Consider the following 16,958-nt stretch of genomic DNA (forward strand, 5'->3'; position numbering starts at 1 on the left):
TACAGCGCTTTCTGAAAGACTTCTAGTGTAATGAAACTTATTCCCCACTGCTGGGTAGTCCATCAGAGTAAATGTAAATGTTATTAAGAAATGATCAGACAGAAGGGAGTTTTCAGGGAATACTGTTAAGTCTTCTATTTCCATACCATAAGTCAGAACAAGATCTAAGATATGATTAAAGTGGTGGGTGGACTCATTTACTTTTTGAGCAAAGCCAATAGAGTCTAATAATAGATTAAATGCAGTGTTGAGGCTGTCATTCTCAGCATCTGTGTGGATGTTAAAATCGCCCACTATAATTATCTTATCTGAGCTAAGCACTAAGTCAGACAAAAGGTCTGAAAATTCACAGAGAAACTCACAGTAACGACCAGGTGGACGATAGATAATAACAAATAAAACTGGTTTTTGGGACTTCCAATTTGGATGGACAAGACTAAGAGTCAAGCTTTCAAATGAATTAAAGCTCTGTCTGGGTTTTTGATTAATTAATAAGCTGGAATGGAAGATTGCTGCTAATCCTCCGCCCCGGCCCGTGCTACGAGCATTCTGACAGTTAGTGTGACTCGGGGGTGTTGACTCATTTAAACTAACATATTCATCCTGCTGTAACCAGGTTTCTGTAAGGCAGAATAAATCAATATGTTGAAGGTGCTATATTATTTTTTCTTTTTGAATTTTTATGCTTAAATAGATTTTTGCTGGTTATTGGTAGTCTGGGAGCAGGCACCGTCTCTACGGGGATGGGGTAATGAGGGGATGGCAGGGGGAGAGAAGCTGCAGAGAGGTGTGTAAGACTACAACTCTGCTTCCTGGTCCCAACCGTGGATAGTCACGGTTTGGAGGATTTAAGAAAATTGGCCAGATTTCTAGAAATGAGAGCTGCTCCATCCAAAGTGGGATGGATGCCGTCTCTCCTAACAAGACCAGGTTTTCCCCAGAAGCTTTGCCAATTATCTATGAAGCCCACCTCATTTTTTGGACACCACTCAGACAGCCAGCAATTCAAGGAGAACATGCGGCTAAACATGTCACTCCCGGTCTGATTGGGGAGGGGCCCAAAGAAAACTACAGAGTCCGACATTGTTTTTGCAAAGTTACACACCGATTTAATATTAATTTTAGTGACCTCCGATTGGCGTAACCGGGTGTCATTACTGCCGACGTGAATTACAATCTTACCAAATTTACGTTTAGCCTTAGCCAGCAGTTTCAAATTTCCTTCAATGTCGCCTGCTCTGGCCCCCGGAAGACAATTGACTATGGTTGCTGGTGTCGCTAACTTCACATTTCGCAAAACAGAGTCGCCAATAACCAGAGTTTGATCCTTGGCGGGTGTGTCGTCGAGTGGGGAAAAACGGTTAGAGATGTGAACGGGTTGATGGTGTACACGGGGCTTCTGTTTAGGGCTACGCTTCCTCCTCACAGTCACCCAGTCAGCCTGCTTTCCCGGCTGCTCGGGATCTGCCAGGGGGTAACTAACGGCGGCTAAGCTACCTTGGTCTGCACCGACTACAGGGGCCTGGCTAGCTGTAGAATTTTCCACGGTGCGGAGCCGAGTCTCCAATTCGCCCAGCCTGGCCTCCAAAGCTACGAATAAGCTACACTTATTACAAGTACCGTTACTGCTAAAGGAGGCCGAGGAATAACTAAACATTTCACACCCAGAGCAGAAAAGTGCGGGAGAGACAGGAGAAGCCGCCATGCTAAATCGGCTAAGAGCTAGTAGCTACACTAAGCTAGCGGATTCCTAAAAACACGCAAAGTGAATAATGTGTAAATAATTTAGAGGTGATTCAGCAGAAGGAGTGCTTTAGTTAAGGCACGTAAAGATTACACTGGGAAACAAATCGTAATCTAGATAACTTGATCAATCTAACTGTGCAGATTAAACAGCTAACAGATACAGAAAAACACAGCTGTGCTCCGGAACAGGAAGTGATACAATACCGCAGTGAGAGCCAACCACCAGTAGAGGCGTACTTTAAACAGGTTTAATCCCAGTGTACTTTAAACAGGTTTAAAGTACACTGGGATTTTGTGCTGTCTGAAGATCCTCTGTAGTTTTTCTACAGAGGATCTTCAGGAAAACTGTAACAAACACTACATAGGTGAGACTAAGCAGCCGTTGCACAAAAGGCTATACCAGCACCACAGAGAGGGCCCCGGTGGACCTCAGTCTGCAGTTCGTCTCCACTTTAAAGACACTAACCACACATTTGAGGACAAGGAAGTTAAAGTTTGAGATGGGAGTGAAGGAAGCATTGCATGTGAAATAGCTGAAACCCAGCTTTAACTGGGGAGGGGGTCTGAGACACACTTTGTCCCCTGTTTACAATGGGGTACTCAGGTCAAAGCAGTTTCAGTCTTTTGTTCATGGTAATGAGTCATTGACTTCGTCAGGAGAGTCGTCAGTCCCATCTTTAGGAGGGGCAGCTGCCTTGTCATTAGGAAAGTGCTAACTAGAGCATAATAGGTGCTAATTAGAGAAATTGTTAGTCACTAGCCAATAGCAGTCTGCTTCTCGGTAGGAGGGGTCTGGTTAGGTTTAAACTCCAGCTTTTGCTGGCTTCTGTTATTCTTCTCTACAAGAGTCAAGACAGAAATCAGTCTACCAGAGCAAGAATTTTAGCTGAGGAAGCTTCTGTGATTAGAAGCGAAACACCCTTGCGCCAAGCAACCCAGTCCAGTCGAAGATTCAAGCTTCTCTACTTCTGATGCAGATGGAAAAGTGTTATATACTGTACGAGGTCTGTTAGAAAACTATCCGACCTTTTTATTTTTTTAGAAAACTATATGGATTTGAATCATGTGCACTTGCATCAGCCAAGCTTGAACCTTCGTGCGCATGCGTGAGTTTTTTCACGCCTGTCGGTTGCGTCATTCGCCTGTGGGCAGGCTTTGAGTGAGCACTGCTCCACCCCCCTCGTCGGATTTTCATTGTCAGGGAAATGGCTGAGCGATTGGAGCAGCGCTGAATCAAATATTTCCAGAAACTGTGAGAGACAGCCAGGTGGAAACCATTCGGAAGATTCAGAGGGCTTTCAGTGAGGATACTCTGGGCGTCACACAAATTAAGGAGCATTACAACTGAATTAAAGATGGCCCACAGCGGCGGAGGGCACGCTGCGCTCCGAGCGGCCATTGACAGGCTGAAACGACCAGATCATTTCCAAAGTGAATGCTGTGTTGATCTGGGACGTCGTCTGACTACCAGAGAAATTGTGGAAGAGGTGGACATCAGCAATTTTGCGGCACATTCCACTGTTACAGGAGATTTTGTAATGAAAGACGTGTGGAGGAATTTGTGCGTCAGGACGGAGCTGCAATGGCGCACAACTGGTGAGAGGAGGGGGGTGGTAATAATTGGGGTGTGAGGTGAGTGCACAGGGGAGGGGAAGCAATGAGAGGCCATGTTGTCAAACTTGTTGAAGAACAGGTTTAGCTCATTGGCTTCATTCAGGTCTCCTTCCATCATCTGGTCCGCCTTCTTACCATGACCAGTGATGGGTCTCATCCCACACCATACCTCCATCATGTTGTTCTGCTGGAGCTTGCTCTCCAGCTTCTTTTTTGGGGAGTATTTGACAAGCAGATGGTCACAACACCAACTCTGATCTGTTTGAGGTTTATTCCTATAATCAAACTTGGTTGAGGTACATTACTCATGTGTAGCGGCTTGAGGAGAATAATGTTGTGATTTAGCACTGTATAAATAAACTGAATTGAACTGCTTCATGCTACGGAACCTTTTAGGGCCGCTTCACACATAACACGATTGAACCCGACTAGCGCATGAAGGAGGAATTGCATGCCATTCATGACAAATCGGAGCTGCCTAAAATGCCTCGTACACCTGTTGCCACAACCATTCGTGCACATCAGCGGCCGAAAGACAGCGAGTGCCCTATGAGTGCTCATTCGATCCCCCTCTCGGCAAGTCTTAAAATATCTAGTATTTATTGTACTTAAGTATGACAAGTAATGTACAACTAAATGTACTCAAGTATTGAAAGTAAAAGTACAAGTAAATGTTAATAATCAAAAACGGACTGATTTTTTTTTTATTACAAAGTTTATCTAGGCTTGTAAATGACTGGTAGTTTTAGTCAAAATACTGAAAATTGTGCACATCACACAAAAACACTTCAGAAACAAGGTTTCAAAACCTAAATGAGAGTAGGCTACTCACTAGGTGTTCACAGGAAACAGTTATTTATTTCTATATGTATTTATTTATTTTCATTGTTACATGTTTTATCTTTTCTGTTGTGTTTTGTTTCATTAGGTTCTTTTTGTCTCTTTCTCTAAAATTGTTTTGTAAAAAAATTGTAAAAAATTACAATTTGACTCTTTTACGACAACGGACACTGAGCCATTAATTATACAGAAAACAAATCAACACAACGTGCTGATGCAAACAGCTTAATGCTAACTTTAACACTGAAAACTCCATAGACATGCTAATGCGTTAGCATCTGTCCTGTTTTTAAGTTATAAAATACATCTATCAACTGTTTCAGAAGACCATAACAGGTCGGTTTAACATAAAAATATTAAATATTACTCACAGACATATGGTCTTCAGGATTTTAGCATGAAAAAATTAGGACAAAGTGAAATAAAACAATGAATCCATGAATCGTAGATCGAAGCACTGCTTCAATCTGCAAATCACTGCTTCTACTGGTTCAAGGTTCAAAGCAAAGCCGCGCTGCAGAAAAGTTGATTACAGACCTGCTGCAATGTAGAGAAATGATAATTTTCCTGACAAACACCCCCAAGTGCGCAAGTGCACAACTGCAAAAAAGCCTATCGGACATGCCTCATGACAAATCGGCCTGACTTCGTTGCAGTCACTAGTAATCAGTGGTGTCTCTGGGTGAAAACACGACTTTTTTCGTGTGTGTGTGTGTTTTTTTTTGTAACGAGTAACAGCATGGCGCATAGAAAATGTATCGGAGTAGAAGTATGCACTTAAGGTCAGAAATGTAGTGAAGTAAAAGTGAAAGTAAGCTGAATTAAAAAACTCAGGTAAAGTACAAAGTCTCCCAAAACGTACTTAAGTACAGTAGTGAAATATTTTTACTTCGTTACTATACAACACTGTTTATGATGCAAGAGTCCGAGTCTTTGAGATGGGAGCCGGCTCTTCATGAGACGAGCGCATCAGGTAATTCATGTAAAACATGAAAGTGAGAACAGTAATCCACGTCATTTCAGTACTTCCTAGTGTACGTCTAGGCGGAGGCTAAGTCTGCTTTTTATAACAGGAAATAAGTATTATAAATTATGGTGTTTTATTCATTTTTTGCTCCGCTGCTGTGTGCACAACTTTCCATGTGCTTGCACTGTGTTCATGCGTGCGAACACGAGCGTGCACATGGTTCCCCATTTTGTTTCTGGTTCGTGGATTTTCTTCCAGTTTCTGCATCTTTTGTGTTATGTGTGAAGGGGCACTTAATTAACAAATCTGAGAAGTGGTGATTTGGGCCACATGGCCTACAACAGTTACTTTTGACCAATATGCATCACATTTTCCACCATTTGTTCAAGTACATTTTGTCCTCTGGGCTACATGATCATGTCATAGATGTTACTGTCCAGTTCCAGCTGGAAAGTTGGTATGTGAGTTTTCTGTAGCTGCTTCAGTTTCCTCCCGCAGTCCAAAAACATGCAGGTTGGGCTAATCTGTGATCGTGTTCAACTGACCATAGATGTTAACACAAGAGTGACTGGTTATTATTCAGTGCAGTCGGGTGGATACGTATTTGAAACGTGACACAATTTTTGTCATTTTTTTCTCTGTACACCACCATGATGGTGTTGAAATGAAACAATCAAGGTTTGTGCACAGTGTAGACTTTTACTTTTACTTCTTGCATGAACTATTGAGGAACATGGCCCTTTGTACTCCATTTTCAGAAATGGACAAACTAAATATCAGATAGATTGTCAATGTAAATCATCAGTTTTACAGCCAGGTTTCATTAGACAAGTCAAAGAATGACTACGTGAACATTTCCAAGTTACTGTATGTGTCTTGAACTTATAGACCTGGCTGTATTTGAAAGACTGGTGATCTGTTCGGGGCATCCTCTAAGTCTTTACCGATGTTTGATATGTTGGGTTGAGCTCCCGTTCCTGATGAGGCTAAATGAGAGAAGCAGTTGAAAATTGATGGAGGACTGGACATCAGAGTGGAAAAAAAATCTTAATTTTGACCTTTGATTCCCAATGACCTTGACCTTGACCACAACAATCCCTGAAAGGGCAATTCTGGTACTGACTCCCATACACATACAAGTGTGGTGGAAATCAGCAAAAGCAGCTAAGAGGAGTAAGGAAACACACAAACAGACAAACATATGTTTGACCTTTAAACCCAATGACCAAAACTACGCATTTTGTGCAATTTTGGGTCCAACCTATATTCACACACTGGGTTTAGTGGAAATTTGCCAAAGCATTTCAAAAGAGTAGTGGAACAAACTTCTTTGGTTACATTATGATTGCAAGTCTTTTTAAATATTTAAGTACATTATGATATCAGTTATTGGTGTGATTATTTTAAAATTGCTCTTATCTTTATAAAAGGCTTTATGAGCTGTATGTCTTGTATGACAGGGCTTCTTTTTCTGAAGATAAAACAGTGCTGAGGGGCTGTGGCAAAGTGTTACTTTTTAACAATAGGACTGAACTGGTTCATCAACTGACAAATGCAACTTATAATTTTCCCAAACACAGTTTTTACTCAAAACACAAGACTCAATCCAGACAAAAAGGAAGCCCAAGAGCAATATTGACTTTGTACTATTTCAACTTTAGCTAGCATGTTTTCTTGATGAACATCCAGTTTTTTTTTTTGACCTATCCCTTTGTCCCACTTTTGCTTCCCTGTCGACAAAATGTTGAGCACGAGATTGTTGAATATAGACAAGAGAACATGTACATGACATCCACAGAAAAGTGTTTTGAGCTTTCTAGTGTAGCGGCTGCACTCTGTGTTGTGTTGTTTTGACTCTGCCCAGGGATCTGGCCTTGTGACCACAGAATCCTTTTGAGCTGTTGGGAATGAGGTTTACTAGCTACATATGCACAGTGACACCTGCTGGTCTACGTTACACTCACCCCCTAAACTCACTCCTATCCGGGTCACGGCACCACTGTAGCGGCTGCACTCTGCCTTGTTTTGTTATGACTCCGCGCTTTCTCTCCCCTCGGGGCGTGAACTCACGATCCTTGGCATGGGAGTCAGACTCTAACCAGAAGGCTAAAAGCCAGGGATCTGGCCTTGTGACCACAGAATCCTTTTGAGCTGTTGGGAGTGAGGATTACTAGCTACATATGTACAGCAACACCTGTTGGCCTCCATTACACAAGCGTTAAGGTAATGTTGTTGCATCAAACCAAACTATGCTGTGAAGGCAGCATAGCCTTTTCTCAATGGCATCTTTTTTGAACTTGTCTGGACAGAGCTGCCATTGATGATTTGTTGTAGCACTTTTAATTTACAACATTCTGTAAGGTGGTTAGTTTCTTTTTTCTTGTGCTCTTCATCATATTACATGCAATTTTTAAACTGTCATGCATTCAGAATTTGGGAATTAATCTTCATCATTGCTAGACTTGGGGTCTTACCTGTGAAAGTGACATTAAGGATGTAATCCCTGTACAGTCTGCGTCCATCCAAGGCCTTCATGCTGTCACACAGCTTGGTGGTGTTGAAGCACACACTCTGCTGCATGTGATGCAGAGCGTAGGCCATGGCATACACTGCATTTATCACAAACATGATCTTAGACTCTGGTTCAAAGCTGGTCTTGTCCATTGCCAAGTCCTTGTTACATGGTGGGAGAGGTGTCCCTCCCAGTCCGGCACCACCTCCACCTCCTCCCCCAAGAGAGCACTGGAAGCGCTGCTCCCAGAATTCCCTGAACCACGGATTACGAATGTTTTTAACTGGGTTCAGGCTGAGGAAATAGCGGTTGAATTCTGGCACAGCATTGGCTGCCAGCTCAAGTGTGATGGCTCCTTCAGCAGTGACCTCGTTTCCCTTGACAATGCTTTCCTGTGCACCCCAGCCATCGCTGGCGACCCATATGAAGGAGGCATTAAGCCTGGCAGCAGCTGACAGCAGCTCCCTGGCATCATCACTGCGCAGGAAGAGGACAGTCACGCGGGCGTTGGGTTTCTGGAGAAGTTGACGGATCACAGCTTCATAGGACTTTTTAGCATTGGAACGTCCCACCTGGACAGGATGAAGGGTTTAATTTAAGAACAATTAAACCAAATATTTGCTTATTGCATTGTCAAATACAGTTTTGCAACATTTGTGAACATTTATCTCAGTTCAGACTAATTTTGTTCTGCACTCCAGTCTGTGCTGGCACATCTAGTTACATTACATCTTTGTGGCAAATGAGATGAAAAATGTGACTGTGAGCGCAGAAGGGAAAAAGTACGAGTTCTTGAAGATAAGCACTAATTTTTTCTGGCTTATAGCTGATAACAACAGTTGAATATAAACCTCATTAGTGTGGAAGACAAGATAAGAGAGTAAGACAAACTTTCAGAGGCTCACAGTGCTACTGCCCCTCATTGTAACCACTGCAGCTCGAGGACATACAGCAGTGTAACTCTGCAGATTAAAGCTATAGGATTCTGGTATCTTGGTTTTTGCAATTGGTGATCACTGTGGATTACAGAAAATCACCGTATATTTAAACATGCCCCACCTTTTCCGAAGTGGCGATACAGATGTTCCTCATACGAGCTTCCTGCTCAAAGGCCTCTATACCTGTTTCACCATAGTCACCCTCCGATGCCACAGTGGACACGTATGTCCAATTGAAGAACCGAAGAATCTCAGCCATGGCTTTCGCCTGGTAGAAATCAGGGGGCACCGTGCGGGCAAAGTAATCATAGCGGGTCTTATCACTCAGCTTGGCACTGGTAGACGCATAGCTTATCTGTGGGATCTGGAAGAGCCTCAAAAGATTGGCAACCTGGAGGAAAAGACACATGAAGAAAAGTTTCATTTTTTAAAATGAATCCAAAATCAAATGGTCATTTAGCACCTCCTCTTGAAAACAAAACCAGTGTTGTTTTTAGGTGATGTATACAAGTTTATACAAAAACATCTGGTTGTGTAAAATCTTTGAACATCACTGTATTCAGCTTTGCCAGCAGGTCAGGTTAGGTCTGGGAGCATGTGCTGATACCATGCATCTCTTTATCTGCCCCACTTTGCAATTGTACTGGGTCCTGGATAGCAACCACCCGGGCAGTAATGATCTATCTGCTGAAGCCAGGTGAAACATGCACATGTCCTTTGCCTTTTCCAGTTACTGGAGTCCTCAATACATAAGCACCTACGCTTAGGCCAAAATGTTGTCGCTGATGTTGTGATGATGTTCTCTGACTATAATGAAGTTGGAACATTGTGTAAAATGTAAATAAAAACAGAATACAATGATTTGCAAATCCTCTTCAACCTATATTCAATTGAGTACACCACAAAGACAAGATATTTAATGTTCAAACTGAACTTGATTGTTTTTGTGCAAATATTTGCTCACTTTGAAATGGATGCCTGCAACATGTTTCAAAAAAGCTGAGACAGTGGTATGTTTACCACGAGGTGTCAAGTAACGAAGTACAACTACTTCGTTACTGTACTTAAGTACACTTTTTAGGTATCTATACTTTACTCCATTACTTTTTTCTACCTACTTCTGACTTCTACTCATTACATTTTCACACAAGTATCTATTCTATTCACACTTTCTATTCCTTACATTTTTTAAACAAAGCCTCATTACTCTTGGCTTCAGTTTAATGTTTAATGTTTATATATATATATACTCAACAAAAATATAAACGCAACACTTTTGGTTTTGCTCCCATTTTGTATGAGATGAACTCAAAGATCTAAAAGTTTTTCCACATACACAATATCACCATTTCCCTCAAATACTGTTCACAAACCAGTCTAAATCTGTGATAGTGAGCACTTCTCCTTTGCTGAGATAATCCATCCCACCTCACAGGTGTGCCATACCAAGATGCTGATTAGACACCATGATTAGTGCACAGGTGTGCCTTAGACTGCCCACAATAAAAGGCCACTCTGAAAGGTGCAGTTTTATCACACAGCACAATGCCACAGATGTCGCAAGATTTGAGGGAGCGTGCAATTGGCATGCTGACAGCAGGAATGTCAACCAGAGCTGTTGTTCGTGTATTGAATGTTCATTTCTCTACCATAAGCCGTCTCCAAAGGCGTTTCAGAGAATTTGGCAGTACATCCAACCAGCCTCACAACTGCAGACCACGTGTAACCACACCAGCCCAGGACCTCCACATCCAGCATGTTCACCTCCAAGATCGTCAGAGACCAGCCACTCGGACAGCTGCTGAAACAATCGGTTTGCATAACCAAAGAATTTCTGCACAAACTGTCAGAAACCGTCTCAGGGAAGCTCATCTGCATGCTCGTCGTCCTCATCGGGGTCTCGACCTGACTCCAGTTCGTCGTTGTATCCGACTTGAGTGGGCAAATGCTCACATTCGCTGGCGTTTGGCACGTTGGAGAGGTGTTCTCTTCACAGATGATACAAAGGAGATGTGTTGCACTACATGAGGCAAATGGTGGTCACACCAGATACTGACTGGTATCCCCCCCCAATGAAACAAAACTGCACCTTTCAGAGTGGCCTTTTATTGTGGGCAGTCTGTGCACTAATCATGGTGTCTAATCAGCATCTTGGTATGGCACACCTGTGAGGTGGGATGGATTATCTCAGCAAAGCAGAAGTGCTCACTATCACAGATTTAGACTGGTTTGTGAACACTATTTGAGGGAAATGGTGATATTGTGTATGTGGAAAAAGTTTTATATCTTTGAGTTCATCTCATACAAAATGGGAGCAAAACCAAAAGTGTTGCGTTTATATTTTTGTTGAGTGTATTTCACATCGTGTGCGCCTGTAATCAACTTTTCTGCAGCACGGCTTTGCTTTGAACCGTGAACCAATCGAAGCAGTGTTTCGCAGATTGAAGCAATGCTTCGACCTATTGCTTTGTTTATTATTTCTTTCTTTCTTTCGCTTAATTTTCCCCCGCTAAAACCCTAAAGAGCATACTTCTGTGAGTATTATTTACCTTTTCTATGTTAAACCGACCTGTTATGGTCTTCTGAAACAGTTGATAAATGTATTTTATAACTTAAAAACGGGAGCGACGCTAACGCGTTAGCATGTCTATGGCATTTTCAATGTTAAAACTTAGCACGTTCAGGTGCATTTGTTTTCAAATTGTAATATTTCTTACATTTATTTTTGTTTATATAGTAATAATCTTATGATTATTATATACAATTTTAGAGAAACAGGCAAAAAGAACCTGAATAGAAACACAACAGAAAATATAAAAGCAACTAACAATGAACATACATAAATAAATACAGACATACATAAATAAATAAGTGTTTCCTGTGAACACCTAGTGACTCTTACACCTCCACTTCATCCCTCTCTTATTTAATGACAGTTTGTTTCGGTCAAACCATATTTTCAATGTGTTAATTTCTTCAGTGATTTCCTCCAGAACTATCTGCCAAACTAGAAAACTGCTGCATCCTAGTAAGAGCAGAATACTACTGGAATGAATTTGAATAAGGAAAGTTGTGGGGTTTTTTTTTTCCTCACTAAATGGATGCTGCACTCACTGCAGTTTAATGTCTGGAATAGTCCCAGATTGCATTTCAGAGCTTCTAGAATTGAAACATTTTCATGCAGGTGGTGTTGGGGGGTAATTTTGGGTTTTGGGTCTTGGGCCACATGTAGAATGAATCAGTTTTTAAATTAAGCTTTCAATTCATATAGTGGCATCTACCTTTTTTTTTTTTTTTTTTTTTTGGAGCACATACTTTTTCACTTTTACTTGAGTAAAGAGGTCAAGTTGATACTTCAACTTTTACCAGAGTGTTTTTAAACTGCAGTATCTATACTTCTACTTAAGTAACAAATGTGTGTACTTTTGACACCACTGGTTTACCACTGTGTTACATCACCTTTCCTTCTAACAACACTCAATAAACGTTTTGGAACTGAGGACACTAATTGTTGAAGCTTTGTTGGTGGAATTCTTTCACATTCTTGCTTGATGTACGACTTCAGTTGTTCAACAGTCCGGGGTCTCCGTTGTCGTATTTTGCGCTTCATAATGCGCCACACATTTTCAATGGGCGACAGGTCTGGACTGCAGGCAGGCCAGTCTAGTACCTGTACTCTTTTACTATGAAGCAACGCTGTTGTAACATGTGCAGAATGTGGCTTGGCATTGTCTTGCTGAAATAAGCAGGGACATCCCTGAAAAAAACGTTGCTTGGATGGCAGCATGTGTTGCACCAAAAACCTGGATGTACGTTTCAGCATTGATGGTGCCATCACAGATGTGTACGTTGCCCATGCCATGGGCAACTTACACACCCCCATACCATCACAGACGCTGGCTTTTGAACTTAGTGCTGGTAATAATCTGGATGGTCTTTTTCCTCTTTTGTCCAGAGGAGACAACGTCCATGATTTCCCAAAACTATTTGAAATGTGGACTCAGACCACAGCACACTTTTCCACTTTGCGCCTGTCCATTTCAAATGAGGTCGGGCCCAGAGAAGGCAGAGGCGTTTCTGGATGTTGTTGATGTATAGCTTTCGCTTGTACTTGTAGATGTTGCGATGAACTGTGTTAACTGACATGGTTTTCTGAAGTGTTCCTGAGCCCATGCAGTAAGATCCTTTACACAGTGATGTTGGTTTTTAATGCAGTGCCGCCTAAGGGATCAAAGGTCACGGGCATTCAATGTTGGTTTTCGGCCTTGCCGCTTACGTGTAGAAAGTTCTTCAGATTCTCTGAATCTTCTGTTTACATTATGGACTGTAGATGATGTAATCCCTAAATTCCTTGCAATTGAACGTTGAGAAACATTATTCTTAAACTGTTGGACTATTTTTTCCATGCAGTTGTTCACAAAGTGGTTATCCTTGCCCCATCTTTGCTTGTGAACGGCTGAGCCTTTTGGAGATGCTCCTTTTATACCCAGTCATGACACTCACCTGTTTGAGTCTTTGAGTCTTTTGTCGCCACTGTCCCAGCTTTTTTGAAACGTGTTGCAGGCATCCATTTCAAAATGAGCAAATATTTGCACAAAAACAAAAGAGTCTATCAGTTTGAACATTAAATATCTTGTCTTTGTGGCATATTCAATTGAATATAGGTTGAAGAGGATTTGCAAATAACTGTATTCTGTTTTTATTTACATTTCACACAACGTCCCAACTTCATTGGAATTGGGGTTGACAATAAAGTAAGTGATGTCAGCAGCCACAGCCTAAATGGTTGTTGTTGTTCACAAAGTGGTGATCCTCGCCCCATCTTTGCTTGTGAACGGCTGAGCCTTTTGGGGATGCTCCTTTTATACCCAATCATGACACTCACCTGTTTCCAATTAGGTGTTCTTTCAGCATTCATCAACTTTTCAAGTCTTTTGTTGCCCTGTCCCAACTTTTTTGAAATGTGTGGCAGGCATCCATTTCAAAATGAGCAAATATTTGCATAAAAACAACAAAGTCTATCAGTTTGAACATTAAATATCTTGTCTTTGTGGTGTATTCAGTTGAATATAGGTTGAAGAGGATTTTCAAATCATTGTATTCTGATTTTATTTACATTTTACACAACGTCTCAACTTCATTGGAATTGGGGTTCTACAATTGCGCATTTAACACCAAGTCATTCCAAAGGTACTGTAGGATTACTAGAAGAGGCCTAGTAACAAAGACATGCAGTTGTCAACTTAGGTCACTGGTTATCATCCAAGTCTCACAGCCATACAACACACCCCGGACCATAAAGACTTGGACATTTGTTCTTCTGCATAGGTATCGACATCACCAAATACCTTTGTACAGGGTCCCATGACTCTATAAGTTCGTCTAAAGCGTCAGCCAACCACAGAAGTCAAGGACCAAGAGTCTCAAATGTCACTGCAGGCAGAAGAGAGTCTCTCTGTAAGTTTGACACTTTCGCTGCACAGATATACACTTCTGGTGGCTGTACCTGGGATGTCATTAAGAGCCTTGATCTCAGTCTTGATCTTAGACAACTGCATTCGCAAATAATTTCAAGAGTGCAATTGTCAGCTTTGCGTATTAAATGAAAGGCATCACTCAGTGATGTCAGACAGGAGTGTTTACTCTCTCCTGTTTTTTTTCAGTGCTTTCACAGAAACATGCAAAACACTCTGACCATCACACCTTCATCTCAATTGGTGGAAAATCTGTCTGCAGCCATATGGTAGTTTTGCATCCCACATATATCCGTTGGGGCCCACGAGAATGAACTGCAAGACTTAATGGACAGACAGGATTTATTTGCCATTGCATATGTCATGGAAGTCAGCACAGTAAAGTCTAAGGTTACGGTGATCAATTCAAGCAACTAATTGCCATCTCAGCTATGAAAGGTGAGAAGCAGTCTCCAAGCAGTCTCCAACTTCAAACATTTCACAGAGACTGCTTGCCTACCATCCATCCATCCATCCATCCATCCATCCATCCATCCATCCATCCATCCATCCATCCATCCATCCATCCATCCATCCATCCATCCATCCATCCATCCATCCATCCATCCTTTTTGCGCCATGTATCCAGGGCCAGCTTATAGTATGGTGGCAGATGGGAGTTGTCCCAAACATCCCAAGGCATTTCCATTCCAGAATACAAACCCTTCATCATATTTTGACATCATCCTGTGTTCTCTTCCAAGTTGGATGTACCCCCAAAAAACCTCAAAAGAAAAGCATCCAAAGGCATTCTAATCAGATACCCAAGTGAAGGTGCACTGTTTCTACTCTGAGATCTTTACATACATGTCTTTAACAGTAGGTCCAGCTACCCTGTGAACTACACTCATGTCAGCTACTTATTTCTGCAATCTCATTCCTTCAGTCATTACCCAAAATGTATATACGCAGATGGTAGGAATACCATTGGATAAAAACAAATTTTAATGTATTACTTTGAGTGGTGTGTTAATTGATTTTCATTTCACAGATGAGATTTTTTTAAATATCATAAATAATGTAAGATTCAGTGAGTTAATACTACAGCAGTTAGAATTCCTTATCTCTGAATTTAGGGAACATCCAACACCACAATTTACATCTTAGCAAATTTATCAAGGGCACAATGGAGTCAAAGCCACCTTTCTGAATTTCATAAAGTCACATTTGGCTTCATCATAGAACAAACCCACGGCATTGCTTTGTGAAACTTCTTAGATGACTGTAATATGGAATACAGTATGAAATTTTTACACAATTGGCAGTTTTTCACATTAGACAAATACAATTTAGAAATATACGGCAATGCTAAAATACCCTTGGATGTATGAGCATAAAATTAGGAATAGAATGTGACCTTCTGACCACTTAAAATAGGTCAAGGTTAGCCATCTTTGAACTTGTCTAAGGTCTGTGTCGCAATAATGCTCCCTGTGAATTTGAACACCTTGGCAGTAATAGGACTGGACTTATGCCAAGCACAGACAGAAGAATGGGCAGACCTGTTGTGTGGGCCGCCAGAAGAGGAGGTACTGCTGGCCCACCACCACCAGATGGCGCCCTGCTTGGAGTGCGGGCTTCAAGCAGGAGAGGGCGCCGGAGCCACTGGGAGTGACAGCTGTCACTCTTCATCAGCACCAGCTGTCACTCAGTCAACTCATCACCATCACCATAAAGGCCGGACTGCAACTCCACCTCCTCGCCGAGAAATCAGCTACCTTGGAGGTAATTTTCTCTGCTGAACTAAACCTGATCTCAGTTGCAGTCGTTTTCCTGTGACGGTGTCCTTATCTGCGGTATTGGCGTTTGGTGTGGACTGCGACGACTTCACCTCACACCCCAAACCAGATAAGTGGTTTCACAGGAGCTGTACGAGTGTGTGTGATTGGAGGTTCTCCCTCCTTACTGAACACAGACTGTGGGATTACTGAGTGTGCGTACTCACACTCACCTGTGCTGTTTCTGTTCTCTGCCAGCAGTACCAGGTCTGACAGCTGAAGACGGTGACCACCTGGGGACCCAGGACTTGGCGGCTCCGGTGTTCTTCAGGTCCGTTGACGGTGAGGGCCGTGTGGGATCCGGCTCGGTTCTGGACGGGCATCTCCTATCCTCAAGCCTGCCCACACGTCACCCAACGTGTAATTGACTGTAGTCCCAAACTGATTGTCTGTATTCCGTTGTGCACAATTTTGCAACATTAAATTGTTACTGTTTGGCTTATCCATTGCCCGTTCTTTTACGCCCCCTGTTGTGGGTCCGTGTTCCTACACTTTCACAACAAGACCGATGGATGAACGGACGCAAAGTCTTCACAATACCCAATGGCCATATTTTGACCTCAGGTAAAAATGGCACATCCTTTTCAGAAAGCACCGATTTCAAATATAGTAGCTCACTGGAGTAAAGCAGAACTCACTGACTAAAATGTGAAAGCAGCTCAACCAAGTCCTCTTCTTTACAAAGCTCACTGGAAACACTTATAAGGGACTTTAGTCTTTAGTTGCTGGCAGTGGCAATTAGGAATATCTGCATAAAAGATTGTCAGCCAGAAGCAAAAAATGATTTCTGTGAGTTATGCCAAAAGACAAGCTGTAGATCTCAAAAAACTGTGAAGAAATTGTTCAACCACAGCTATTTAAAGACATACCTAACAGTGTATTTATGTAAGAGGGGTTTAAATCTTCTCCTACAACCTGCTTGACTGTAATGAGGAGTCAATTTCACAATGGTGTTACAGTACAGGTTGTTAAAAATGATTGGTGCAACTGCTAGCATTTTATTTTACTAAAAAGGAAATGTCTTTCTTTGGGCTTCTGCCAAGCGACAAC

The 16,958-nt window shown here is 41.9% G+C and overlaps 1 protein-coding gene across 3 annotated transcripts in view; it reads right to left on the reverse strand.

Moving 5' to 3' along the window:
- grm3 (glutamate receptor, metabotropic 3) overlaps positions 1 to 16,958 on the reverse strand; it is a 188,404-nt gene that overhangs the window by 57,953 nt on the left and 113,493 nt on the right. For all 3 annotated transcript variants that reach the window (XM_034176630.1, XM_034176626.1, XM_034176627.1), the window contains 2 exons: positions 8,739 to 9,008; positions 7,642 to 8,251 (listed from right to left, as the gene is read on the reverse strand). In XM_034176630.1, coding sequence (XP_034032521.1) covers positions 7,642 to 8,251; positions 8,739 to 9,008 — 880 coding nt within the window. The remainder of the gene's footprint in view (positions 1 to 7,641; positions 8,252 to 8,738; positions 9,009 to 16,958) is intronic.

The sequence above is a fragment of the Thalassophryne amazonica genome, chromosome 8 (genome assembly GCF_902500255.1).
Source record: "Thalassophryne amazonica chromosome 8, fThaAma1.1, whole genome shotgun sequence".
NCBI lineage: Eukaryota > Metazoa > Chordata > Actinopteri > Batrachoidiformes > Batrachoididae > Thalassophryne > Thalassophryne amazonica.